The sequence below is a fragment of the Bombus pyrosoma genome, linkage group LG3 (assembly GCF_014825855.1).
Source record: "Bombus pyrosoma isolate SC7728 linkage group LG3, ASM1482585v1, whole genome shotgun sequence".
Classification (NCBI taxonomy): domain Eukaryota; kingdom Metazoa; phylum Arthropoda; class Insecta; order Hymenoptera; family Apidae; genus Bombus; species Bombus pyrosoma.
In genome coordinates, this window is record NC_057772.1 from 4,912,098 (window position 1) to 4,940,084 (window position 27,987).

The 27,987-nt window shown below is 31.5% G+C and overlaps 4 protein-coding genes across 8 annotated transcripts; 3 read left to right on the forward strand and 1 right to left on the reverse strand.

The window, feature by feature from the left end:
* The first annotated feature begins 387 nt into the window (after positions 1 to 387).
* Positions 388 to 11,632, forward strand: LOC122566262 (mitogen-activated protein kinase 1). 3 transcript variants are annotated; one of them, XR_006316448.1, is made up of 9 exons: positions 388 to 581; positions 1,380 to 1,506; positions 1,621 to 1,731; positions 1,806 to 2,057; positions 2,135 to 2,302; positions 2,403 to 2,591; positions 2,664 to 2,796; positions 2,883 to 3,111; positions 6,204 to 11,632. XR_006316448.1 is itself a non-coding variant. In XM_043723283.1 (9 exons), the coding sequence occupies exons 2-8, from the start codon at positions 1,265 to 1,267 to the stop codon at positions 2,787 to 2,789; spliced, it is 1,026 nt and encodes a 341-aa protein (XP_043579218.1). In that variant the 5' UTR covers positions 447 to 581; positions 1,194 to 1,264; the 3' UTR covers positions 2,790 to 2,796; positions 2,883 to 3,218. The 3 variants fall into 3 exon arrangements, 2 of the variants coding, with proteins under 2 accessions (XP_043579217.1, XP_043579218.1); XM_043723283.1 differs by lacking the exon at positions 6,204 to 11,632 and adding an exon at positions 1,194 to 1,317 and having other exon boundaries at positions 447 to 581; positions 2,883 to 3,218; XM_043723282.1 differs by lacking the exon at positions 6,204 to 11,632 and having other exon boundaries at positions 2,883 to 3,574.
* Positions 10,684 to 14,731, reverse strand: LOC122566254 (nuclear cap-binding protein subunit 3-like). Of its 2 annotated transcripts, none has more exons than XM_043723264.1 (8): positions 14,453 to 14,731; positions 14,050 to 14,216; positions 13,814 to 13,965; positions 13,369 to 13,713; positions 12,873 to 13,267; positions 12,637 to 12,786; positions 12,280 to 12,545; positions 10,684 to 12,197 (listed from the first exon to the last, which is right to left on the reverse strand). In XM_043723264.1, the coding sequence occupies exons 1-8, from the start codon at positions 14,573 to 14,575 to the stop codon at positions 12,059 to 12,061; spliced, it is 1,737 nt and encodes a 578-aa protein (XP_043579199.1). In that variant the 5' UTR covers positions 14,576 to 14,731; the 3' UTR covers positions 10,684 to 12,058. The 2 variants fall into 2 exon arrangements, with proteins under 2 accessions (XP_043579199.1, XP_043579198.1); XM_043723263.1 differs by having other exon boundaries at positions 13,330 to 13,713; positions 14,453 to 14,728.
* Positions 14,732 to 15,669: 938 nt separating this feature from the next.
* Positions 15,670 to 23,212, forward strand: LOC122566255 (solute carrier family 23 member 1). The gene is made up of 13 exons (XM_043723265.1): positions 15,670 to 16,185; positions 17,971 to 18,096; positions 18,595 to 18,752; positions 20,253 to 20,458; positions 20,537 to 20,663; positions 20,852 to 20,972; positions 21,085 to 21,340; positions 21,747 to 21,875; positions 22,004 to 22,162; positions 22,241 to 22,320; positions 22,485 to 22,626; positions 22,737 to 22,869; positions 22,950 to 23,212. The coding sequence occupies exons 1-13, from the start codon at positions 16,153 to 16,155 to the stop codon at positions 23,026 to 23,028; spliced, it is 1,749 nt and encodes a 582-aa protein (XP_043579200.1). The 5' UTR covers positions 15,670 to 16,152; the 3' UTR covers positions 23,029 to 23,212.
* A 134-nt stretch (positions 23,213 to 23,346) lies between these two features.
* On the forward strand, positions 23,347 to 27,340 carry LOC122566253 (sphingomyelin phosphodiesterase 4). 2 transcript variants are annotated; one of them, XM_043723261.1, is made up of 14 exons: positions 23,347 to 23,493; positions 23,904 to 24,203; positions 24,285 to 24,387; positions 24,484 to 24,715; positions 24,807 to 25,029; positions 25,098 to 25,210; positions 25,290 to 25,448; positions 25,514 to 25,685; positions 25,756 to 25,941; positions 26,002 to 26,220; positions 26,289 to 26,381; positions 26,447 to 26,623; positions 26,714 to 26,943; positions 27,025 to 27,340. In XM_043723261.1, exons 1-14 carry the CDS (start codon positions 23,467 to 23,469, stop codon positions 27,161 to 27,163), a joined length of 2,373 nt encoding a protein of 790 aa, XP_043579196.1. In that variant the 5' UTR covers positions 23,347 to 23,466; the 3' UTR covers positions 27,164 to 27,340. The 2 variants fall into 2 exon arrangements, with proteins under 2 accessions (XP_043579196.1, XP_043579197.1); XM_043723262.1 differs by having other exon boundaries at positions 24,819 to 25,029.
* The last annotated feature ends 647 nt before the right edge of the window (positions 27,341 to 27,987 follow it).

A 27,987-nucleotide genomic window follows, 5' to 3' on the forward strand; every position in this document is an offset into this window, starting at 1 on the left:
ACGATATACATATATTTATGTATAAAAATTTCTATAGAGAAATCAAGCAAGCAAGTAAAGAAAGAACAATTGCTATTTTAAACTTTCTATTGTTCCGACATTTTTTAATATAACAATGTATTTATAACAGAAAAGAATTCAATATTTGAACGATATCGAAATTCATAGCAATCAGATTAGAAAGAAGAAGAAGACAGATCGTTTCTGAAATCTCATGATCGATGATCGAATACTTTCAAGATTTCCAAGACAAGACTTTCCGAAACTTTCAATACTTTTGGAAGCTTTGGGGTACCAAATCCCATTCGAAGTGCTTGATAACCGATCACTAGGTAGCACTACTGTAACACGTAAAATTCCTTCGTAAGTCGATCTAATCGCAATGTCGTTCGTGACCAGTCGGCTACGAAGCAGGACTTGTTCTGACTTCGCCGGAGCCGCAAAATAGTTGTCAAAATGGCGGGTGAAGGTTCTGCAAGTGCGAATCCAAATTGCGAAGTCGTTCGTGGACAAACGTTCGAGGTTGGGCCACGATATACGAATTTATCGTACATGGGCGAGGGTGCCTACGGGATGGTCGTGTAAGTGTCTTCGAGTCAATTTCTCTCGTTATTTCTGAAAACATTCGATCTCGTATTGACTAGCTGACAGGCCGAAAGATAAACAATCAAAAATACAGTCATCGAGTGAATTTACGATTTTATGACTAGATTTTCGCTCCATGATGCGTACGAAAGATTTTGATTTTGCCCCGATATCGTCTGTAGCCGCTATTGAGTGCTTTTCATCGTAATGTATCGTCGTCTTTTGGCGCCAGTTTTGAATACGGTTGTCACACCCTTTCAAACCCTTGTCCACTTGCGTGTTAATGTTACGACTTCCTTGTTTTCCATCGCTTATCTCTCACTTATCGGTCTTATCATTGTACCGTTAATGAGATGACGAATAATATCTTCGTAGAAGCGGCCAACTTTCATGCGCAAAATTTTTCAAATTGTCTTTGTTGAGCATTCTTTTACTGTTCCATTATGACCACTTAATTAAATTTTATATTTTATTTTTATTTTCAATATTTTGGAGCTGTAACTTGTAATCTTGATAACATTTTGGGAATTAAATTCCAGCATATGTTTAATTTTTAAAAAGGAGATCTTTTAAATATTGTAGAACCATTTCCTGTATTGTGGTTTCAGATTAGGAGATACCAGTATATTGTATATAGGTTGCAGTGTAGATACTACCATCCTTTGTTATTGATGTTGCTATGTTTTGTATGCATAATATTGAAATAGGTTTTAATGAAGAAAAAAAAAAGTTGTGAGTAATTTCTCAAATGTTGTTTCAAATGTTGGTTCAAATGTTGGAATTTATTTTTACAGATCTGCTTATGATAATGTAACAAACACAAAGGTAGCTATAAAAAAAATTTCTCCCTTTGAGCATCAAACATATAGTCAAAGAACATTAAGGGAAATAAAAATTTTGACTAGGTTTAAGCATGAAAATGTGAGTAACTTGATGTATATATGTATGTATTAGCTGGTTATATATATATATATATATATATATATATATATAACTATTCTAAATATATACTTTCACTTTACATTTTCCTTTTAGATAATAGATATAAGGGATATATTAAGGGCACCTACTATAGAACAAATGAAAGATGTATATATTGTTCAATGTCTAATGGAAACTGATCTATATAAACTTCTCAAAACACAGGTCAGCATAATAAATGACTATGAGTAAAGCTATTTAAAGGAACATTAATATACTTAAACATGTTTTATTTTCAGGCTATTAGTAATGATCACATATGCTATTTTCTTTACCAAATATTAAGAGGATTAAAGTACATTCATTCTGCAAATGTACTACACAGAGACTTGAAGCCAAGCAACTTGCTATTAAATACCACATGTGACCTTAAAATCTGTGATTTTGGTTTAGCTAGAGTTGCTGATCCAGAACATAATCATGCTGGTTTTCTTACTGAATATGTAGCAACAAGGTGGTATAGAGCTCCAGAAATAATGCTTAATTCCAAGGTAAATAAATAATGGATCGTTCAATTTCAATTTAGAATGAATGTAACAAGATATTAAATCTCATTTCAATTTTGCAGGGCTATACTAAGTCTATAGACATTTGGTCAGTTGGTTGCATTCTTGCAGAAATGCTTTCAAGGAGAGCAATATTTCCTGGCAAACACTACTTAGACCAACTGAACCATATATTAGGAGTTCTTGGATCACCATCTCCTGAGGATCTTGAGTGCATCATAAATGAAAAAGTATTAATTGTTTCTTTATGTTTAGTAATTCTTTTGTGTTTAATATCATTTTGTTTCACTGAGAAAATGATATAGATTGCATTGAATAATTATATTTTAGGCACGAAATTATCTTCAATCATTACCATTTAAACCAAAGGTTCCATGGACAAGTTTATTTCCAGATGCTGATCTTCGAGCTTTGGATTTGTTAGATAAAATGTTGACATTTAATCCTAACAAACGGATTGTTGTGGAAGATGCACTTGCGCATCCGTATTTAGAGCAATATTACGATCCAGATGATGAAGTATATATCTTTTACCAGTAAACACCAATGTACAAATAACAAAGATAACTTTATAATACACCCAATTTTTAGCCGGTTGCAGCGGAACCGTTTAAGTTTGACATGGAGCTAGATGATCTTCCAAAAGAAGTGTTGAAACAATACATCTTCGAAGAAACTCTATTATTCCAAAAGAATCATCAAGAAAACGTTATGTAGTCTACTGGTATTTACTCTCTTTTTGATCACTGTCGAACCCCGAATGAAACAACAAGTGATCAATATATGTTAAAACGATCAATAACGTTTCAGCTGCGGCGAGCCTGCAGGACGACCGAAAAGGAGGCGAAGGTGTGACGTCAGAGTAACAGAAGTGTACTTCTTTTACAGTTATCTACAATGGAAGCAAGAAAGAAAAAAGAAAAACAAAGAAGACAGAACAAAATGAAACTTTTACGAAAACGTTTTATCGGAGCATGGCTTAAAAGTCGAGCTACAAGACATACACACAGGCGAATTTGAGAAGGGAGCGGTGAATGAGGTAAAGAAATAAATAAACCGCAGTGTCCGTGCATATACTTGTACATTCGCATGTCTTTACCGGAGAAAAAAAAAGAAACAAAAATACAGTGTCCTTTTTTGTTATAATTGAATGCATAATATTAATTTGTACAATAACTTTTATTTATCCCGAATTATATATAGGTAACGCTAGTTGACGATTTATTGTTAATCACCGTATCATACACATTGTCTGTGATTTAATTGCCGAGCGAGTGACGTGGTTGGTGTAATGTGCGAGATATTCTAAGCCACGTAACGCGGCGACCGATAAAATGAATGTAAGTACGTAGAGAGAAAAAGAGGGGGAAAATGAGAGTGAGAGAATACAACAGCGAGAGAGTAAAAGAGAACTTGTAACTGCGTGTATATACACGCGTGTGCGTGCGAATACACATACATACAGTATATTTTGAACAGCCATTAAATTCACTGAAATATTTGCTGATAGTAGTTCTTTTATTAATATTATCTTTTTTTCTATCAACTTCATTCTACTATTGTGGTTTTAAAGATCATACGACAGGTTTTTGTTTATCAGGTGATATGTTCTTCTGTTACTATTGCAGCATGTTTATGATTATTGCTGCTGTCATAGGTATTACTGCCTTTTGTATGTTTGAGTGAACGTGTGTGTATAGGACTATTGCGACTATTGTTACTGCCTTTTGTTTCCAGAGCTGTCTCATTTCTATTATTAATTTCATGATCTTTTTCTGTTCTTTTTGTACAATATTTGTATTATTCGGTACTGCGATTCTCTTCTTTTATGATTTTGTTTTTGTAGACTATTTTCGTCTGTGTTTGACATTTCCGCGACTTCTTCCTTTATTTTTTGCAATTTATATGCGTTGTATCTGTTATTTCTAATCACGACTTTTTTTCTGGTCGATGAATCTTTGCTACGTAATGACGTCTTGCAGTTGCGGGTACTGTTACTGTGTAGTAGCGTTGCATGACGGTTCTATTCATTTGGTGTGTCCATGTCATACGTTGCTTTGATTAATTAGCTTTGGTGATTGACAGTTGTTCTACCAAAGCTAGGTTTGGGAATGTTGTGTTGGTATCTTTTGGTTTCGGTTATAGAGTATTCGGATATATTGGTTAATGCCCATTTATACACCAACCTAACACTACCGGTTTGCATATTGTTATTTCTAACAGTAGCTCCAGGGGTACCCTAGTAATCTTTTCTAGCGATTTTTACTTCGGATCTCTATTTTTAAATAAGTTTCTCTTTTAGTCGTCTTTTGCGACACGCAGGAATTACGTTAGATCTATTCTTTTCCCAAATCCACAGGAAGGATAAGGATATTATGCATTAAACTCCAATCATTAGAATTGGAATTGTGCATTATATCCAGTTACCTAATTTCATATGCCGAACCATCTCTGATTATGAGCACAAACTTGAAATCCCAGAAGCTAGACTGAGACCCTGATAAGATAACAGAGAGCTTAACCGTAATAGCAATGAAGTTATCTTGCATAAAAATCTGAAAGATGCTCGATTTAGCCAAATTGACTAAATTGTTATCTTCTACCAAAATATATGCACTCTGATCTATTCTTTCATTAATATTCCTCCAGAGCTTAACAAGCTTCTTGTAAAAGTAGAGATCTCAATGAACAGATCTGAGTTGTGACTTTTGTTGACCTAGGTTTCAGTGGTTATACCAAAGAGTTTGTTGTGAATATCACCTATGAAATGAATTACTTTCCTTCTTCTCTGGTGGATTGTCTAAGGAATTCATGTCATTGATGACAGTATAATTAAAATATCTTGCTTGAGTTTATTGTAATAAGTAAGTTGTGGGAAGTAGTGTCATCTACACAGATCAGTGTCTATACCCAAAAATCTATTTACAAGTTTACTGGCTCCACATTAACAGATGTGGCTCATAATCTTTTCAAAGGTGGTGTGAAATCTTAACAAGACAAGAACACTGTAGGAATAAATACATGACCGGCACATCTATGTAAGAAAGGTCATCTGCAAATCTATGTTATTGAACAATTCTAATTTAATAAAAAGTTGCTATTATTATCTCCTGTTCTTCTATTCTCAGAGCGACGAGTATAGACTAAGACGCAAACTGGTTTTAGGGCATTTAATATCTTATGTAGTACACTTCATTCAATGTCGCACGTCTTTAGTATCATTGTTTTTTGTATTGTGTGTTTTATTGCGGTATTCAGGAGTTGGTTTATTTTATTAATGAATGTATGTAGTGGTTGATATTATGAATGATGCAATCTTTCATATCTCTCAATTTCTATAGCTAGTGATTACTAGCTAGTGATTACTATTAATACCATTATTATTAATTTTAATTATTATTATTATTATTATTATTATATAATATTCAGTGTCATTCTTATAGTAGTTATGTACCTCGCAGAAATTCTATTCTGCCTCTATCAAATTTAGTTTGTAGACGAACGAGAGGAAGCGAGAAAGACATAAAAGGAAATAGATGACACAACGAGCGAATGAATGCATGTATGAGAAGGAGCAAATGAAAAAGTGAAAAAGAGAGCAAGATACTCGAGAAAAACGTTTAATTCATAGTTAATTGCATTCGATCCAGCTTCCAGTTCTTCTAAGCAGTTTAATTACTTCTTGTTTCACGATCTACAGGTATTATTACACTGATACTGCCATTCTTGTGCAACAGAGCGCATGGTGTCTGTTTGAATATTACAATATGTAAACTTTTCTATTTTTTACATTTCCAGTGTTTTTATTATACTGTACTATGTGTCGTCTTTCACTTGTTTTACTTCTTTTGATTTCTTCTGTTATTAACAGATGTTTCGAGAAATAATTGCTTGTTGTTCACAAATAGCTTAAATTATGTCTTGTTCTTATGTCATTTACGCATTCTTGTTTTATTTAAAAGCCAATAAAAAACATTCTTCATATAATCCACTTCTCTGAATTCAAACACTCACCATGTTAATTAAATTGATAATGTGAACGTTCTTGTTTCGATTCGTGTTTTTCACTCTAAATGTACGCGTATATTTAAACGATTCTTTTTTTATATTCAATATAATATATATCCCTAGTTGATACATCTTCCCCGAAGAAACATGTCGTGGCAAATGGGTAAAATAATAATCGAGCTAGGTACACGAACGTGTCGTCGATGGTGAATGACGAGAAATCCGATTGTGATAGCTAGACTGCGGATTATTTATACATTTATGGGAAATTTAAGGATGCAAAAATGTATAATATATCCAAAATGCATTACTTAAATTATAACGATTAACAGGTGAGACAAATATCTGCTTAGATTCCATTTTTTCAGTTATACTTGCAAAAATATTATTTTACTGCATAAATATCCGCAGTCCAGTGATAACTTAGGGACGAATTCGAGCGATATCGAGGCACAAATAAGAGACGAGCAATTTACTTCATCATCTACTTTTATTTTTCTAAAAATCATAATTAAAGAAACAAAAAATCTCTTGTATGAGACGAGTATGTTTCATCATATTCCAATGACAATCGGATGATTTTCAAGATGGCGAGGACACGCTTAGAATACTTATTTAAAGAACAAAAAGAGGAACCAGTACTATTCTTGTCTTCGAAATTAAAGTCGAAATCAAAGACAAGAAAGTAAGCGGTTAAAATCTTATTAAATAAGTGGAAGAGAGATAATGTAAGCGAGAATGAGATACCAAGAAAGCGATAGAAAAGTTAATATAGAAAGAGAGCGCAAAACGAACGATCCAGAGTGTAAAACACTATTTGCCTCCCTCGATTATCAGATCTCACGTTCTTCGATATAATCTAATAAAATAATTCTCCATTAATAAACACATGTCAGTGGTATGTTGTATATTCATAAAATAATTTACTCGAAGCAGAAAGAGATAGGCATCGATGCGTTTGTTTCCCTCAAAGTTAAGAAGTTTCATCTGTGGAAATAACGAAGACTCTTCGTTGCCTTCGATTTCGAGTATCCTTTTTCACGATTTAACTAACTCGAGAGAGAAAGAAAGAGAGGAAGAATGTTGTATTATTCTCCTCGAGTGTCCTTTTCCATTTCTCAGCATATTTTTATGCTTTACAGAGCATTGAAGGATTTATCGGATTATCGATTTAGCCTTGTCGCTGCTTTTATATCCGGAACCTTGTGAGAAATAACAATCTACCGAAGGAGAATTTAATATTTCATTGTAGTCAAAGAGATATTACAGGAATTTTCATATGAGACTTCTAATAATTTACGATTGATCTTCGTAGCTTGAAATTTGGAATTTTCACAAGCATATGAAATTTTTCGTTTAAAAATAATAATGAATAGTCAGAATTTGATCAAAAGTTTCAATAAATGTATAATTGAAAGGTAATGAGATTATCCTTTGTCTTATTCCAGGAAAACAAAAATATACTCTAGCCATTTTTAATTTCTGTCAAGTATAATTCAATCAATTTTAACAAACTATTTATTATATTATACAGTTGTAAATGTGTGTGCATTATATCATAGAAGATCTAACGTCTTTAATTTCTGTTTAATACGTCACAATTTTTGCAATTGTAAAAATGATTATAAATATATCTGTAATTATATCATAGAAGATTTAACTGTTCAATATATTTCAGTACACTTCAATTTTCTAAATTTCTCTTCATTTTAGGCTTGCTTTTATTTTTAATTATATCATATTAAAATCTTCCCGTTTAATCATAAGGTTGCATTACAAAATCATAAAACCAACGAAAATGTACTTATTACATTTTTCTCCTCTAATCTTTATATTCAGACAAAGTTTCTGTGTGTTCAAATATCTTCGTGAATCACTGTAGTTACAGAGAAGAATCTAATCTGATATCTCTTTACAATTCCGCGTCCTTGTGACTGCAACTATATCTTTGATGTCGTACAAATCTTTCAACGGTGATTTCACCGATGTAAATTAACAATCAACCGATTACGTGTCATACGTTTTTCATGCTGGGAAAATTCCTTCGTTTACTAGTTTTCCGCGCAAGCGAGAAATCTCGAAGAGGACATTCGTTCGTTTGAAATATGTATACCGTTCATATTAAATCCTCAATGTGAAACGTTCCACTCCGTGCTCACAATATGCCTGATGATACTGAGAATTTATTTAATTTCACTCTTCGATGAATTTACTATCTGTCAAATACACACGAATTTCTCTAAAATAACTAACTTAATTCATTAAATTGTCAGTATCTCCGCATGTTTCGAGCAATAGTCTAGCAAAACAAGTTCATTCAATACAAAAAAAAAGATTTCGGAGATGTCTGTGGCTCTTGTTCACGTTTCTACATTCTGCCTCCCTTAATGAATTGTGCAATAAATTTCTATAAAAAGAATAAATCATCGTCTATCGAAATTATAAAAAAAGAAAAAGAAAAAGGAAAGTGATGGACACAAAAGAAATATAATGTTCCCTCAAAGCTTCATTAATTTCTTATAAAAAATATAAATTAAAGAATAATTCATATATAATCTTCCCTCCCTCGTATGCATTTCGATTTTATCTTCGAAGCTTAAATAAATAAAGAAATATCTTCAAGCGTTACACGCGTGAAGCTGATTTTTGAAAGACGTTTATATATGTCCGAATCTTTCTGCGTGTACAGTTGCTATGTGTCCGAATTTCGTAACTCAATCTGTGTATGTATTTAAGACGTTAATTCTCAGAGTCTCAAAAAGTAGATGCGAACGATTAGCGAACCGCGAAATGTTTGTCGAATAATTTTCACGAGCTACCTCGATAGACCGAGGGGACATTGTAACGAGTCGGCTGGCTGACTATGACGATATCGGTGTTCCAAATTCGTTTCCAACGTGAAAATTGACTTAAACAAACAAAAATGGAAAACTGATAAAAAAAAGAGGAAAAACTTACAAGTCAGAGTATAAGCATAAAGTTCAGACATTATCAAACGAAACAACAAAACTAGATTGACTTGTAAGTTTTCATTACAATTTATATTATACTGTTCATCTAATAAGCGGTGAGACGAATCTTTAAAGATCTTTCTGTTCGTTTATATACGTAAGAAGGACGAGATCAATATCAAACGTGAAGTATTAATGAAATGTATTAAGAAACAAAGTTGCGATGCATTTAAATTCCACAAAGTTTCGAGTTCGTGTCTGTTCTCTTCTCGGTATATGAAATTTGATGTTTAATTAAGAACGATTAATAAATGCAAGAAATATTGTACATTTGCTGTGATCGTGTATCAAGTATCGTACCTTGTGCAAACGTACAAATTTCACGGGACGTCATCAAATGTAAACCTGTTGTCGGATATTCTTAAGAATCCATAACGGCTGCTGATGTAATTAAAAAAATATCATTAAAAAATGAGGAGGAAAAAATTTTGATAACATTGGGACACCATTATCGCGAAGAAAGAGACACATAGGATGCAAGTAAAATGCGAGCAACGATAGATTGTAGCGTTTAATATACATTGATAGAATTATTATCAATACCATCAGGCCTAATATACTTAAACGTTGCGTGTATTTGTTGTTGTTGCCGATTCATATCTTATATATCCGAATATAAAAAGAATATTTCGTCTATGGATTTTAAATGTTATACGTCATTTATGAGAAAACAAAAAGAATAAAAAAAGAGAAGAAAAAGAAGAAACAAGACGAAGAGAATGAAAAAAAGAGTACGAAAGTAATACGAAGAAAGCGAAAATGGCGTTTATCGATTGGCTTAACAAAGGGAAAAGTATTAAATTAAAAAATACATCAACAGTTTTTATGTAGGATAGACGAAAGGGATCCTCGATATCTTGCACGATTGCCTTTTAGCAAACGAGATTGATATTTCTGATTCTGAAGCAAACAAGGAGAAATGAATATTAGTTGGCGAGAACTAGTTCACGAATCTAGTAGATCTTACACGTGATGAAACATATAAAAATGTAGATATAATAATATTAGATAAATTCAAGTCACGGTTAGCAAATGTAGTTACCAAATGGTTTTCACACGATTTTAGATAAATATGTAAGTTAAAAAAAACTGTCACACGCTTTAATAGCGTCAAAAATATCGCATCTCGTTTGTTAATGCATTAAATTACCTCGTGCCTCCAAGCTGCATTCATAGAATCTATCATTTTCAATATTTTGAGCTTCCATTTAGTCATTTGTAATGTGATTAATTATTTTTCTTGGAATCCTTTTAAATATTTTTTATTTAATATATTGCAGTAGAATAATTTTTATTTGAGACCGTAAGCAGTACAAAAGTGAGATTAAATTAACGTAGAGAATCAAAGTAGCGGCTAGAAACCTATGAATGCGGCTAAAAGAATATTCCGATAATCCACTGTGTTCTTCGAACGATAAATCTTTCTTTTTTTTTTTCTTATTTTTCTTTCTCAAATTACTTCAGCCGAATATTTCTCTGACTAATTGTTATTTGTGTAAATGATAAATATATATATATATATATATTATACATATATATGTACTGAAATCATAATTATCGATTATTGTATTTTAAAATGACTATTCAAAGTATTATCGTGCTAATATAAAAGCGGCTTTATTGGTCAATTATTCGGAATCGATGTCATAATTATTCTTATCCCTATTTCTTCTAAACTCGAAGATACAGAATATTCATATAATTTTGTCCATTTGTCATATTTTTTACATTTTGTTGGATATGTGCAAAAATTACACAATGGTCATTAATTATTACGCAACAAAAATTTCATTCTATAATTGAAATCAAAGAGGGCTGGTTAACTGGCATTATAAAATTGCATCTCTTTTTCATTTAATGTTCACGTCTAAGAAATCACAGCTTTCGAAACATTTTATTAGTTATTACGTACGTAAGGAAAATATATTTTAAATGCTTAGCACGTATAGTCTCGGTACAAGGTATTAGTATTAGTCTCGTACAATTTTATTTTTATTTACAACCGTTCGAGTATTTTTCCTCACTTTTCATTGGCTTTTTTAGCTGATGTAATCACCGAAGACAAAACAGATTATAAAACCACTATATATCGTTTCGATGTGCAATTAATTAAATATTCGTTTGCAGAATTTCTTTTTGTACGATAAGGTATAAATTTATTTCTCTGTTAATTATGAGGTATCCGAAAATATCTTTTTTTTTCAATTGCAATTATAAAATGCACGATTCTCAGCAAAAGTGTTAATTGTACAAACGAATATTTAAAAATATGTCCTATCTTTCTCAGTACGCAATGTGTTAATCGAAAAACTTTTTTATTATTATCTATATCCTAGATAATATTTATATACACTCCAGGAAGCACCCATTACCCGCTAATTTATATTTTATCGCATTTTAAAAATAGGAAGATGATACTTGATTATCAATATGTGCAAAATGTTAACATTAGTCGTATTAAAAGATTAATGTACGATCCATACTTATAATTGTGTAATATGAATAAAAAATATGGGGAGATTTTATACCCAGAAATATCTATACAATATATATTCTCTTAGAATATTTGTACTTAAACATAAAATTTTAAATTCTTACACGCACAGAAACTTGGTCTATTCTGGTAGTGCAAGATACATAATCAATTAAGGCTAAAAATATACATTGTTTCAAATTTCATGTTCCATTATTCAATTGTATATCAAAAAGATTTTTTCCGCATATATCTTATTAGCATAAATAAATATATTCACGATTAAAATATGACTTTGTGTAATTTTAGGGCATCATTAATTTAAACAAGAACGTATGAGTTAAATGAAGTTGTAATAGATTCGGTGTAATGAGTGCATTTTCTATACTTTTATACATCAGTTATGAAGTTTGCACCATATCATACTCTTCCACTGAAACAACACCACAACCATATTTCACATTTTTGCCACAATTCGTTCGACTAATCGACAATTATTCTGTTTCACTTCCTTCGGTATATTTGTCATTTTTCACTTCTATCCTTAAAGGAGAGCGACCTCTTGTATGATTTCTGATTCGAGACCGAAGATCGCCTTTTAATGTATTTCTTAGATCTCGTATTCTTGGTTGCCTTTAAAATGTTGTTATATGTTATTTCCAAATGTTATTCACAATTCATATAAACATTAATATTGATTTGTTTCAATACTTACCTGTCTTTAATGGAGTTATCAACAATTTCACTTTTTACATTGTTCAGTCTCGCCCATACTGTAGAAGCAACACGAGGTTTATGTTGAACTACTTTTATTACACTGCCCTTAGGTCCTTGAACTTCTTTTGCAGGTTTGTCACTATCCTCATCACTATAGTCTTCGTCCTCGTCTTCTTCTTCCTGTTCTTTTTCATCAGACCCTTGCCATTCGCCCTCTTCCTTTTCCTGGCTCTCATTATCTTCAATAATTTCACCGTCTTCCTCCTATATGCCATAAATAAAACCAGTATCCAACGATTTGTACTAAATGTATGCAAATAATGCATAATGAAATTAAGTTTCTAACAATAACTACCTCTGAGTCATTAAGCTTTAAAGAATTCGACTTTGTTGCAGTTGTATTTGTTACAACTACTTGAATTGCATCACGAAATTGCGTTCCTTTCCTCGGAGCGCTAAGCCTCGATCGCAAATCATTGCCTCTAGTTAAGTTATTTAACATAGTCTGCAAATGTATCGTAATAAATACAATAAATAAATAAATTCCTTTATTGTATAAAATTTATTTAGCTAATAGTAAAATTTACTGACTTGTCGAAGTTTCGCACGTCGTTTGTGTATCTTCTCTTCTTCATCGTCCGCATGCATTCGCATTCGCAACACTTTACTTCTTTTACACCATTCATCTTCACTATCACTGCTCGAATTACTTTGTTGTTCTTCAGCGTGTGTAGTTTCCTTTGGAGGATATTTTACCCCTAATCTTTCCTTTACACTACGCCCTTGATCTTTAGGTTCATTTCTGGTGCCAAACTCACTTTCTATAGCATCATTGAGTCCCCAACTTTCAGACAATGCACCCCAGGGGTTCTTCACACGCCTTCTATCTTCAACATCTTCTTGCGGCTCTTCTTTGAATTTTCTTTTATTTTGTCTAATTTGTTTGTACATCCGTTTTCGAGACTCAGTTAAAATTCCTTTAATACCTGCATGAAATAATATTATTTAATGTTTGGATAGGACATTTTGATAACGTTTGTAATAATACCTCCAAAATTGGGGTTTCCATATTTTTTATAATATTCACTCATTTTCTCTGCATTAGGTTGTTTTTTATCAGCTCTGGTAGCAAATCTAAGGAGTATTGCTTTAGATTTAGGATAATCTATCCCTTTCCTCCACAAGCCAGGAGGTAATGGGCAATTAATATCCTTGATACTTATATAATCTTCTCTTGTCTCCTTTGTAGTGTTTGTGATCTCATTATCTTCGTCCATTTCAATGATAGAATCATCATTAGTTACATTGTTTTCTTCATCAGGATTACCATCAAGTGATTTTGTAGTTTGTTGCTTTTCCAAACCAATAATCCTTTTTGATAATCCCAATATAGCTCTAGCTGCTGATAAATTATCTAACCATACCACGTTACCTATATTGTAAATAAAGAACAAGAAATTTATAAATAATTCAATCTTTTAGAATCATTGATAGTTATGTTAATAAAATTTATGGATTTAAATTGTTCTTACATGAAACATCATTGATCCATTCAATGGAGGCTGGAGCATAATCTTCAAAATATTTAAAGACATCTTTGGTACTCATTTCTTCTGTGCCTCTCATGTGTATTACATTTAGTCTGATATTTTTTGTATTTTCACTATCTTCTACAATGCCCATACTAAAAATTAAAACAACCTATGCTATATATATATCTGAATTATTTTACATTATCTATGAAGCAAATATTTCTCAGTGTCTTCACCTAGAATACAAATCTTGTTCTGGATTTGATAAATTATTCTTTATCTTGTCAGTTAATCCAAAACGTTTGGCTCTTTCTTCCATTTTCAATTTTTCTTCCTTACTAAATATATCTATGCCTGTCATGAAAGTACCACCACGATTCTCATAACGGCTATCTAACTGTATCTGTTTGAATATAAAATATAATGCATTAATATCTAATTTCATAATTCAGTGAATACATAACACTTTTACAATTCAAGATTGTAAAGTGATCCTTAGTCAAAGCAAGAAATCAACGAACTCATTATATGTATATATCATCCACGTTTATGTCTCATTTGAAACAAAATAACAATCAGAAAATTTATAAAACATGCACATTAATCATGAAAATTGATTATATTTAATATTTTTTTTACTTCTGGTTGTTGCACGTTGTTTGAATTAAAAGTTTTTACATCGGTTTGCTCAGAATCAACATTTTTGGCATCATCGGTAACTGGGATCATTTCCACGTCCATAGGTTCACCCAGTTCATCCATTTTAGATATTTATCCAATACTTTTTCACAAAATTTCAGAAAAATTCAAAAGACTCATGAAATACGTGTTATTAGGGCGTCTATTTACGAGTAAGAAGAAATAATACGATAGGTTATGATACACAGCTTTGGCTATATAAATATTGAGGTTACATATTCTATAGTTTTCAAAAACACAGGCGCCTCCATTATTCTGGCGGGAGAATCAAATTCTTACGGAATTAACAATTTTAGAATCTTCGTAAGCGCTTATGACGTTTATTCCTATTTCGATTTATATTTCTGTAAATAATTTATCAAGTTTTTTATCAGATAACGTTACGGAAATTATTTAATTTTCTAGAAAGATATAGTGATCCTTGGTTATAGAGAGTCCAATAAAATGAAAAAATAAGAATATTTGTGATCTCAAACATTATCATTTGCGGTCTCAAGTCCGATTTTATTGCACTTTATCAAAACCACGGATGATCAAAATCATATCTACATCTCTACAAACAGTACGATGTGATAGAATTTTGTTTTTACGCTTACATTGCATTATTAATTTATTGTGAAAAGGTGTACATAAAATAATAGCTTGGATTTAAACTCTCATTTGATGGATAACCGCTTTCAGAAATTGCTCATCAACGTCGAATAACTTATTCCAACAGATTTCGGTTCGAAATATAGAAGTTAATAAAAATATAAAAAATTATAAAATTTATACTACACGTATAGTATCAAATTTGAAAACTATTTCCAGCCACTGAATAATCGATAAAGCGTTGATCAATGATCTATTTAATAAAATCGATAGTATCATATAGATTCATCAGTACCCTTTCCCTCAAATTCGGCCCAGACTATAGATAATGTTATTTTTATCAATACGGATTTATACACGCGAGATTCCTTGGCAAGTAATTGATATGTACTCTCTCAGACAATTTAATTTTACAATCCATGCGCACTACGATCGCAACACGATCGCAACAAACAAATTAAAATTAATTAAGAGATACAAGTACATTGTCTTTGAACAGATCCAGCCTTAGAATAGCCTTAGAATTATTTGACAATCTTTTTTATTTACAAACAAAGCGCTATTTTGAGAAGCTTTCCTATTTGATTTTTTCATCGACGTTATGAGACTTCTTTTTCTTTTAAATACGTGTTTTGCGTTGTATCGAATAACGGGGTCAATAGCGATGACGTTATGAGACACATTTTTATCTATTTTAAATTTTAATTACCGCCAATTAGTCGCCTCTGTAATTATGAATTTTCAGCGAAATTTCGCTGGTTGTGTCTGTTGTCTAGGTCAAAAAATCTGACATCGAGTAATTCCTGGTTTCGAAGTAGTCATATAGGGATAAATTAAAGAGCAATGTCGTCTATTGATACAGTTCGTTGTTAACGTCGGTTTAACGTGGACGCGTGGTCGTCGAAGTTCGAAGAGTTTTCGCTATATTTCCGCGGTTCCTGCAGGATCGTTTGGAGCTTCTTATAATTGTGGATCGCTGAATTTTTATTATTGTAGTGCTGTAGAGTATATTAATTGTATTCCGTGTCCGTAAACAGAATAATTTCAATATGCCTGAAAATGGAATACAGATGACCGAAATAGTAAGTGACTGAGTAAACGGCGTTCGATGGAATGAAATTAAATTTTAAACAATTCTTTGTTCTTTCTTTGATTGATTGTCTTTCATAATATTTATAATATTATAAATTTGATTGTCTTTCATCATATTTACAATATAATATTATAACTCTTATAATAAAGAGATTTTTATTGATTCGAATGTCAATTGCATAAAATAATTGGATTTAATGGTACGTTGTTTATTAAAGTAGTTGGAGGAATATCCAATTAAATAATTCATTGTTCGATAATGTTTAATGATGGTTTGATATCTTCACAGTTTGTATAGCTCTTGATTTCTAATACTATGTGTACTAATGTAGAATTAACGATAGTATAGTATTTTGTTTGTATTTTTCGGCTTTACAACGCGGAACGGGGACTTGGTTTACGTATTTCTAACTCTCACTCATTCCTATACGAATTAATAATAAACATTCGTATATATATATAAAAATCTAATATTTGTTACTTGTATTTATTTAATTAATCACTTAAAAATATCGGTTAAAATTTAATTTAAAAAGTCGGTTATTCTATATTCTATATTGTTTCGGTATTCCACAGTTCAGTATTCTACTAATAGAGATTTTCAATTCGAAGAACCGTATTTATATCGTGTGATTTCTATTCTTCAAACTATATTTATGTGAGTAGATGAATAGTGACTCTCAGATTATTAATTGGAATTTAATGTCATCGTATCAAGCGTAATGCAATTTAAAATATAAATCATCATTATTGTTTCTTTTAAAGTTTTTATTAGTAATCATCAAATGTTGCTGGGTATATTTGGATCATAAAAATTTTTGGCGCAAGTGTATTTCTATGCTAAAAATCGCTGAGAGGCACTGTGTACACTTAAGACGTAAAATTGACTGTGAACTTGAATGGTTGTGTTGTTGAGAAAGGATAGTATTGATATATAACGTATATATTTAGATTCTAATTGACGCTTAAGAACACTGGCTACGTCGTGGATCGAGTAAATCGTAATTAGAGATTCAAGATTGCGAGATACATTCTATTTTACCAGTAAAAAGTATAGACATCCTCCCACCTCGAGTGGACTTTTGCATTTATACAGTATTGATATTGGAATATTAGAATCTAATCGCATTATACTACATTCTCCGGCAAATATTTTGAAATAAGAAAGAATAACAATCGGAGTTATCGATCGTTGATAATTAACGCTAAAATATTAGACAGATAGAAAATTCGGATGGTGAAGATAATAAAACGGTAAATTAAGTAAAAGGCGCTTAAAACATTTACATAGGAAAAACCGATGAAAAAAATTTTTTCTTTAATTGAATTACCTTTTTTCAATGTGTTATTTAATAAAACAATATATTATTGTCTTAATGAACACTATGATACAATTATTCCTGGCGAGTTGGTTCTCCAACGTAATTACGTAACCGAGCTTATTATAAAAAATATATTCTACTGTACGCGACGATGCTGCTTATACCTTTTCAGAGTTTTAAATTCTGGTTGCTTCTAGCAAAAAAGGACAAATTACGGTTTCATTAAAAATCCTCCGCTCCTCCTAAAAAAAAAAAAAAAACGTAAAGAAAAAATAGGCAACCCTCATAAAATCTAGAAAGGGTTTCAGTACAAACAATCTTTAAAAATCTGAACAAATTACAGTACAATCTTTTGTCAGAATTAATACTGCATGCGGTTTCAAATATGCTACAAAGTCAAAGAAAATCGTTTAAAGCTGGTATTATGCAGCGTGCACCTGTTTATTATTTCAGAATCTAGAAAATTCAACATTACAGCTGTCGGACACTAAAACTGCTGGTAATAACAGGAGCACGAATCTCAATTATGGCATCGACGATGTCCCGCCCTGGTATCTTTGCTTATTTATGGCTTTACAGGTACTTTTTATTGTAATAAATTAAGCGTAAAATATTCTTGTAGGAAGAAAACCACCTGTACATCTTATATTTAACATCAAGGAAACGCGAAACTAATTTAATCCTTATCAGGTCTGTTTACTCGCTTACACGTAAAATTCAAACCTGTTTCATTTAAAAAATGTTCCACGTTGCTCAAATTCCTCAAGGATACAGAAAAGTATAGATATAAACTAAAACTGATGATGATGTTTGAATCAGATAACTCATTTGAGATAAGCACGTTCTGAAAGTCAAGGGAAGGTGGACAGATTTATTTTCCTATTTACTTGCCTATTTATATAATTTGTCTTGATAAGATATTCGACTATGTTCATCCAAGATCGATCAAGATTACCATAATCATTTAATGAGCTCTAAGTCTAGTTAATTCTCTGATATCATCAAAATTTTTCCATAACCGTTAAATTTCTTACCTCTTATTGTTAACATCATTTACGAAAAGAATATGTTTTTCAGCATTATCTAACGATGATAGGTGCAATAGTCTCGATTCCCTTCATCCTTACTCCAGCATTGTGCATGGCGGAGGATGATCCATCGAGAAGTTACATAATTTCCACCATGATCTTCGTCACAGGACTGGTCACTTTCTTCCAAACCGTCATAGGATGCAGGTAATTAAATTAGCAAAAATTTGTCTTTGTCAATCTAGACGATATAAATGATTCGTAATTCATATTTAACTTCGTCGTTATTAAAGTCGTTTCAAAAGTAATACAGTAAATTAATCCTTTTTTATAGAGCCTCTTCAATTTATGAGAGCATTTTTGTACATTCGATTCAAATTACCGCAAATTATTCTAGCTAGAGCATTAAATTGATAAGTGACGCTTGATAGACGCCAAAGGAGGCACGAGATGGCATTTACAATTACCATTACAAATACCGTGAAACCATTACGTATATGAATCTTGAGCAATTCGTTACGGATATAAGCTTCGTTGAGCTACTATGTGTCATTGTTATTGATATATATAGAAATTCTTAAAGAATTCGTCTTGAAACAAGAGTATTCGTAATAAGTAGAAAGTTCATGCATTTATAAGAAATTTAAAGATACAAAAATATACATTATGCATATACATAGATAGTACCCATTAAAATATTTAGCATGAGAAAGAAATTTTTATTTAAGTTTTACATTTTTCACAAAGTGCTATTTAGTAATAAGAATGAAGCCACTGAAAAGCTTTTCCAGTTTACAAAATTTTAAGAAAATAAGAGAAAGATAATTCATCTCTAAACGACAAAATTTGCACTTTTGCTTTATTTCTTCTATGTTTATCTTTCAATAAGTAGAAAAATTAAAGTCGTCTTTTTTTTCCCATTTATGATCTTTTATGCTAAAGATCTTATCATGACGATAACGAGTATATCAGTGTTTCAATATTATTACATATTATTATCGCGTAATAAAAGAGTAATATTTGCATTTAAATGAATGACGAGAGCAATTAGAAACGCTATCGTAAAGGCACACGTGTTAATTTATGTACGTGCATGAATTCGAGGATCAAGGCTGGATAGTGGAATTATCTTCACAGCCGATATTTATGCATGTTTCATACTTGGTAACTCCTGTCTACAGCTTGTTCTAATGCTAATTTTTGTGACTTTATTGCTGCTGGATCATTTTGAACTCTTGTTTAACAAGATTTATAGATCGTTAACTATTCCCAACAGCTTCCGGGAAAAATAATATTCGTTTATTACTTCAAACTATATGATTAAAATTATAGTTGTAATAGTAGGAAATCTTCTCTTTAATTAGTCTTTTAAATTATGTATATTTCTTAGATCTATTTTGCAATATATAAATATTCTACTCAGTATCTTTCCAGACTCTAGAATTCCGATATAGCAGTACTTACTCCTACATCGCAATATTTCAATATATTTTCGACACGAAAATTTGTTGAAATTTTGCCATTTTACATATTTGATTCTGTATTATTTTAACGGAAGCTATAACTTTATTACTATCGACGCGAATACATCACGATTAACTAGTAATTGTTGATAGCTAATTGTACAATTTAGTTCCTGACCAAATCAATACTCTAATATGTAATCGATACTATATTTCTTATTTTTCCTATCCTTTGCCATAATAGGTTGCCGCTAGTTCAAGGAGGAACTATATCCTTTTTAGTCCCAACATTGGCAATACTAAATTTACCACAATGGAAGTGTCCAGAGCCGGAAGTTTTAAACCAAATGTCTCCGGAGAACCGCACAGAACTATGGCAAATTAGAATGAGGGAACTTTCAGGAGCCATCGCTGTATCCGCTTTGTTCCAAGTAGTCATTGGATTTGGAGGTATTGTAATCATTGATCATAGCCAAAATATTCTTTGGCTATTAAATCTTCTTTCCCTAATGGAATCTTTCTGAATAGGTATTATTGGATATTTGTTGAAATTTATTACGCCACTGACTATTGTGCCAACTGTCTCTCTCGTTGGAATATCTCTCTTTGAAAATGCAGCTGACGCTGCGTCTCAACATTGGGGTATAGCAGCTGGGTAAGCTTATCTTTTTTGTATTTATATAGTGATGATATTATAACGTGTAAATTGATGTATACATATTTTCTCTTTTTACATCGATAATGTTGTTCATATAATTTAATCAACGAATAAAGTAATAAATTTAACACGTAACGAGGAAAGTGTATGATGTGTACATAACTTCTTGTATATTGATCTTGCAGAACAATATTGATGTTAACATTGTATTCTCAAATACTTGTTAATGTTCCATTCCCGATATTGATATACCGTAAGGGTCAGGGAATAAGCATCGTGTGGTTTGAATTATTTAAGCTATTCCCGGTAATTATTTCACGTTTATTCTTCTTTATATTCTATACGTTTGTATTTTTAGTACAAACTTTCCTTCATTCAAGTTTTTATCATTTTTGTCTTTATTTCTTTTTTGTATTAGGTACTGTTAACAATAGTAGTCATGTGGATAATTTGCACGATTTTAACCGTGACGGATGCTTTGCCAGTCGGTCATCCAGCCAGAGCAGATAGTAAATTAAAGATTATCAATGATTCTCCGTGGTTTCGCGTCCCATATCCTGGTCAATGGGGTACACCGACCGTAACCCTGTCTGGTGTACTTGGCATGTTAGCTGGTGTATTAGCGTGTACGGTGGAATCTATCAGTTATTATCCAACTACCTCCAGGATGTGCGGTAAATATAATTCAAGAACTGCAATTACATTGCTCAATATAATACGAGTAATTATTCCACTAATTAAATATGAATATTTCAGCAAAATATGTTTTGCTCAAGATCAGTTACTTGTGTTTAACTTATGTAATACATAATAGCATTGGAGATACCGGATATCTCATCCAAAATGAATGATAAAGTTTTTAAAACAAGTGGTACTCTAATTTAAGTCCAATTTCAAAATGGCAGATAAATATAACTGTCTAAAAATTTAAAAACTTAGACATTTAAAAGTTTGAAAATTAAAGGATTTAAGAATCTAAATATTAAAAGATGCGAAAATTACAAAATTGAAAAATGAAAAAATTCAGAAATTATGGAGTTTAAATTTTGAAGTTAATATTTTTTGAAATTCCATTTTCAGGCGCACCACCTCCGCCGGTTCACGCCATTAACCGAGGTATCGGCATGGAAGGGCTTGGTACGATGTTAGCTGGACTTTGGGGTAGCGGAAACGGTACAAACACGTTTGGAGAAAATGTGGGAACTATTGGTAAATCGCTTGATTTTCCTAAAAAAAGAAAAAATATCAAAGAATACGAGTTTTTTTGCGTTTATAAGTGATTTATAGCGATTTAAGTATGGTGTTTTAAATTCATTGTTTAAACGAAACATTATCAGGTGTTACGAAAGTAGGCAGTCGCAGAGTTATTCAGTGGGCATGTGTCTTGATGATCCTCCAAGGATTGATTAGCAAATTTGGCGCTGTTTTTATCATTATCCCCGAACCAATAGTCGGCGGAATATTTTGCGTGATGTTTGGAATGATCACTGCTTTTGGTATATTAAAATATATCTTTTAAAATAAAATTACTCTAAGGCCAAAGTAAAAAATATTTAAATATATGGTTCTTTTAGGCCTCTCTGCATTACAATACGTAAATTTAAATTCAGCAAGGAATTTGTACATTCTTGGATTCTCCATTTTCTTTCCACTGGTAAAGTTATTTTTAATTAAATGTTTATCAATTTCAGTTTTTTCTTAATTGTTTAAGTTACGTATAATTCACGATTATATAGCAGTAGCGTAATTGTTCGAAGTAGTATTTGAACTTGATTTACGATACCAATTGAAATCTAAATTGTCTTCATGAATTTTCAGGTATTATCTAAGTGGATGATCAATCACTCAGATGTAATAAAAACCGGAAATGACATAGTCGACAGTGTATTTACCGTGTTACTTAGTACGACTATCTTGGTGGGGGGTGTAATAGGATGTTTATTAGATAATATTATACCAGGTATAACTTGTATAAAAATCATATTATCTTTAGTTCGTGAATTTTCAATTGTTTTGCTTTATAAAACAATAAAATATTTCCTATGCATTTACTATTATCAATTTTTTAAGGTACCCCTGAGGAACGTGGGCTCATTGCTTGGTCAAAGGAAATGGAATTACATACCGAAAGGGACGAGAAAGAAGACCAAGAGTATATATTCAATACGTTTGATTTTCCATTCGGAATGGATGCTTTACGAAGGTGAAGCTTTTTTAAATAATATCTTCTTAACATTTTTTAATTCTCCAAATGATTTATCAACTTGTTTCATTTTTCTGCAGATGGAAATGGACACAATACGTACCATTTTTACCGACATATAAACCTGGAATTTATTCATGTAGTCAGAAAAAACAATGAGATTCACTTTGATTTTATATTTTCAATGCATTGCATAATTGCATAGCATTGTTAATCACCATGAGGAAACTTGGAATGCAATAATGTGAATGTTGAATGAGAATTACCTTGCAAACAGCGAACTATTAATTGAATGCAAAAGAGGATTGTATTAAATACAAATATAAAAGAACTTTTATATAAAAAATAATGAATTTGATTTTTTATCATTTTTATCCACTAAATATGCACTTTGAAAGCATAAGATTCCTAAAATCTCGGGAGATACTGCTAGGGAGAAAATTTCTTTTTTTCAGGGGAAAATGCTAGGGAGATTATTTTGTTGTGGTGGTAAACATTACAACTTAATTTGTGTATAAAGCGCGAAATAAGTAATCGCAGTTATACTTTCATAAATGTTATTTCTAACAATTCACGTAAACTCAAATAAATACGGACATGGCTGCATCCTCAGACGTTGCTACGGTATTGCATACGTGTATTATAGTTTATAAATGTTTAACTTGTAAATTTTGTTGTCATAATATAACCTAACCTCAACGTAACAATTCTTAACTGATTTGTTTGAAATAACTTAACAGAACATTTATTCAATAAAATAATACAATTTGCTTTCTATTGATTAAAAATGTATCATTTTCTGTAAATAAATTGATATAAAAAATATTGTATATATTTTATCTTTGCGTAACTGTATTATACAAATATACGTAATATGTATATAATGTATTTTAAATAAAGTAATGGTAATAGAACTGATAAAATTTATATAATACATTGCTCTAAAAATTCTATTAGTATTTATAAGTTAGATCTATATAAGTTAATTCAATGACTGCATTATTATCTAATTTAGTTCATTAATTAATATATAGATCAAACTACAAAGATACATAAATATGCCATTGGTACAAAGATGCAAGGAAATAGCAACGCTGATAGATGAATCAAGCACAACAGAATTGCAACATGTATTTTCCATATTAGTAGACTCGTTGTTCGGGATAACTGATAACATTGGTTGGGGACTACATAGCATCACTTTTAAGAAAAATCCACAGGAGCATGAAACACTTTGTAACTTTCTTAATCCACAAGGACCAGTTTTTTCTTTATGTTATAAGTTATTGCCAGATTGTTACTTGAAATACAACTTTCCAGTTTCATTTTTACCTGTACGTAAAAATAGATCTATACATTATTGATAATTATAAAATAAGTAAAAATTAAGTTTCATATATGTTTTTTTATTTCAGGTAAAGATACGTTCGATGTTAGAGGAAGGAGTAATACCCCCATTTTATCTAGACAAAATCAGAGATGACCAGGGTACACGTGGTGTATCTGCTTTAAATATGAGTATCCTTTTTATATTTCTGTTTAATAATTTCATCAAATATTTTCAAAAATTTGTGTAAGATAAATCTTTAACAATTTACAATGTATTTAATACATATCCCTTTGAATATTACATCTTCCACTTTGCATATCATTTGACAAACCCCTGGCTGCAGGTGCAGCAACAGGAGAATATCTGGATCAATTGGGAAACTGTTTATGTTCAATTAGCACACTGTTACTTATATCATTTTCTACCTAAAGATAATTCTCCAGTTCTGCCAATAATTAGTCCATACATTAGGAAAACACCTCAACGGAAATTAGTACAATCACCCGAATCTAAAAGGTATTCTTGGAGCAAAACAAAAGATACTTTAATAAGGGATATGTAAATAGAAAGGCACTTATTTAGAACTAGACAATAAGTAAAAAATCAGAAATTATTACAGAATACAAACACCGCGACTTTTGAGAACGTCGATATTATCACCGGGATCTCCGAATTCTACAACGAGCGTTCCACAGCAACAATGTTTACCGCAAGTTTGGAGAAGTGAAACCGTAGTTCAAGTATTTCTCGACTTCTGGGTAGAATACATAGAAGATGATCAATTAAATCCACGATTAAGCACATCATATTCTGCGTCCGTTCCACGTCGAGTAAGTTTACATTTGAAATGTTTTCGTAAAATATATATATATACATTTGCATGTAACTTTAATTACAGCACAGCATCCATTCCGGAGAGCATATACGTTTAGTGCGAGCATTTATAAAAACTTTGCATGAATTTGCAAATAGCGCGATAGGCGACAGAAGTGCGATGGATGAACTTAAACGGTATATACATATTCAAAAAATAATTAAACAACAATTAAATATTATACTAATACTATAATCTATACTTTTACCATTTCAGAATTATTTTGCCTTCTGTTCAAGGCAAAATCTACACATTCCTTCGGAAAGCCATACATCATTGGCCATTAGATAGTTCCTTTAGATTGATTCTTGAAGCTTGGTTAAGTTTTATCCAACCATGGAGATATTTCCCTGGTATAACGTATACTAAGGAAGGGTATGTATATATAGTAAAAGATCTGTTGAGAAATTATTATTACAAATTATTTTACTTTTTTACAGTAAAGCAGAAGAGGAAGAGAGGGGAAAGATACATGATGCATATAGATGGATGCCTTTCATAGCATATAATCTACTAGCTTATACAGCAATATTTCAACAATTACTTCCACGATTTATGAGAACAGATCTTGTAGCTCCAAAGAATGCGTTAATGTTATTCAGAGTTACAAAAGTATGCTAAGTTTTTGTAGATATGTGGATTGTCCAAGAAATGACGTATTTATCAAACTTATACTTCTCAGGTTTTTTCGCAACCGTATTTAGCAAAAATAATATGCGAAATTGAAAGTCACATGGATGATGTTGGATTAAGCAGAAGTCGAGTATCTACAAATCAATGGACTTCAACTGTACGACAACAAATTTTAGAGCTTGAAGGACCGACATACCAATACGTTTTAATGTTTTCTACGGCTACTATTTCACAGGTACGCGAAACGTAAAATACATGCCTAAAGTATTTAATTATTTTTTAATTTCTATCTTAGGTCGTATGTCTATTAGGCACAATTAAACAAGCACATTTAACAGCAACTAGTTTAATCGACGCATTGGAAAAGAAAAGAAAAAACAGACCATTTCTGTTAGCACTATGGGAATTTTTTAATGGTGAAGATTATTCTTCGGATGATATTGGTATAGAGGAAAGGCGTCGTGTCCCTGTTTATCTAGCGAATGCACAGCAACAGTTAATTGATATTTTCGAGGTAATAAAAGACGGTAGATTCCCTAATTTTAAATATCGTATGATTTGGTTTAAACATAATTTTTACAGATTAAAGTAGAAGACATTCCTCAGGTAGCTATTGAAGCTGACCAAGAATACCATGAGAGTATTCTATCGACATCCTTCTGTCACCAATCACAAGTATAAAACTGATTATCTAAAGAATCTTATTATAGTAGAAAAATCCTAACTCATTAATTTTTTAGATGGATTCTAGTTTAGATACAAGCAAACCAGGTGTTTTTGTACCTAATCAGAAAGATAGACAGACATGTCAATATATTGAATACATGGGAGATCCGGAATTGCAACCAGTTCGAAGTAACGAATGCGCGTTACTTGTTAGAAATTTATATAAACTCTGTACATACATAAATGTGAAGGTAAATATACATTTAATAACATTTTAAAATCGAATTATTAAGTTACATTAACTTCATTTTTGAAATTATATAATCGTGTATTTTGAACAGTACCGACATAAGATAACTAAGATGTACCATCGACGTGGTTTCTTCGGCAGCATTTGCCGACAGATATTACAATCACCAACGAAAGTCGTGAAGCTACCAAAACGAACACAAACTGGGTTGTCCAGCGGGTACGAGGAACGTATTCCGCCTCGACTTAGTTTACGTCCGTTAGCTAATTATAGTCTACTCGTAATCATAAGTTTTGGAACATTTATTGCCTGGTTTACAAAGTATGAGACATCCTTAATCTAAGTTATGATTATTTTGGTAGCCAAGGTGATTGCAGTAGTATAACATTGATTTATTTGCAGCTATGGAGTCTTCACGGTCCTTGGGTTCGCCTTTGCTCTATGGTTCGTATACATAATAATACGAGCAACGTTGGAACCATGGACACGATCAAACAGAAACACATTCAGGGCTAATACTACGGCATTTTCTATGAACTAATCAATCATACAATTATTCTATTGTATACAAATTAACTTGCATCACTGTACAATATTCCATGCAATTCCAAATATCTATATAAAAATATATAATGTTTGAAATTTTGATAATTTAAAAGTAATTTAAAGAATATGACATACATGATTTTTTTAAGACGTAAAAAATTGTTGTTTTTTATACTTCCTTTTTAAATGATAATATTATATGTGTGATTAAAAATAAAATTAATATTTTAAAAACAATTAAAATTCAGCAGAAGTTGCCATAGGTTAGCAAAATGAAATTCATAATATCAGCGTTGTAAATTAGCTTTTCAAATCTAATTGCGAGTACTGATAGAGTTGTTATTATTTAATCAATATGACATACAGATAACTGATCATTTTTGTCGATCGAGTGGAGCATACATTGCTTCGCGTAAGTACGAAGGGGTTCGTTAACGTTGATATTGTGAATCGGAAAATTGATATTGGACAGAGGCAGGAACGTAATCGAGCTAAATTCCAGATGAAAGGAACATATAGAAGAAAATCGAAAGATAGAATTAATAATTTTCTTTCATTCCATATTAACCTTTTTTCTCAATCGCCCCTTAAAAGTATAATTTTAAGAAATTTAAGATAACTTTTTTCTTAAACACATTTTATACAAAATATCAAGAGAACTCTACACCACGCATATACCGTATAAAATAACTGTCCTTTTAATTGGATCCCGCTAGTCGTCACAAGGCTTTAGCAATATGTTTTGCGTTCCCCTAGGTGGAGACCACCTGAATTATCACACCAAGTTAACACTACTACACACCTATATAGAGCAGCCAT

Coding starts and splice junctions, on each gene's coding strand:
- LOC122566255 (XM_043723265.1), top strand. CDS start 16,153: ATGCCTGAAAATGGAATACAGATGACCGAAATA. Junction 20,459..20,536: donor AGTAGTCATTGGATTTGGAG/GTATTGTAATCA, acceptor CTTTCTGAATAG/GTATTATTGGATATTTGTTG. Junction 21,876..22,003: donor AGAAAATGTGGGAACTATTG/GTAAATCGCTTG, acceptor AAACATTATCAG/GTGTTACGAAAGTAGGCAGT.
- LOC122566262 (XM_043723282.1), top strand. CDS start 457: ATGGCGGGTGAAGGTTCTGCAAGTGCGAATCCAAATTGCGAAGTCGTT. Junction 2,058..2,134: donor AAATAATGCTTAATTCCAAG/GTAAATAAATAA, acceptor TCAATTTTGCAG/GGCTATACTAAGTCTATAGA. Junction 2,592..2,663: donor ATTACGATCCAGATGATGAA/GTATATATCTTT, acceptor CCCAATTTTTAG/CCGGTTGCAGCGGAACCGTT.
- LOC122566254 (XM_043723263.1), bottom strand. CDS start 14,575: ATGGATGAACTGGGTGAACCTATGGACGTGGAAATGATCCCAGTTACC. Junction 14,217..14,452: donor ACAACGTGCAACAACCAGAA/GTAAAAAAAATA, acceptor ATATTCAAACAG/ATACAGTTAGATAGCCGTTA. Junction 13,966..14,049: donor GAACAAGATTTGTATTCTAG/GTGAAGACACTG, acceptor TTTAATTTTTAG/TATGGGCATTGTAGAAGATA.
- LOC122566253 (XM_043723261.1), top strand. CDS start 23,467: ATGGCTGCATCCTCAGACGTTGCTACG. Junction 26,382..26,446: donor CCTTCTGTCACCAATCACAA/GTATAAAACTGA, acceptor TTAATTTTTTAG/ATGGATTCTAGTTTAGATAC. Junction 26,624..26,713: donor GTACATACATAAATGTGAAG/GTAAATATACAT, acceptor TATTTTGAACAG/TACCGACATAAGATAACTAA.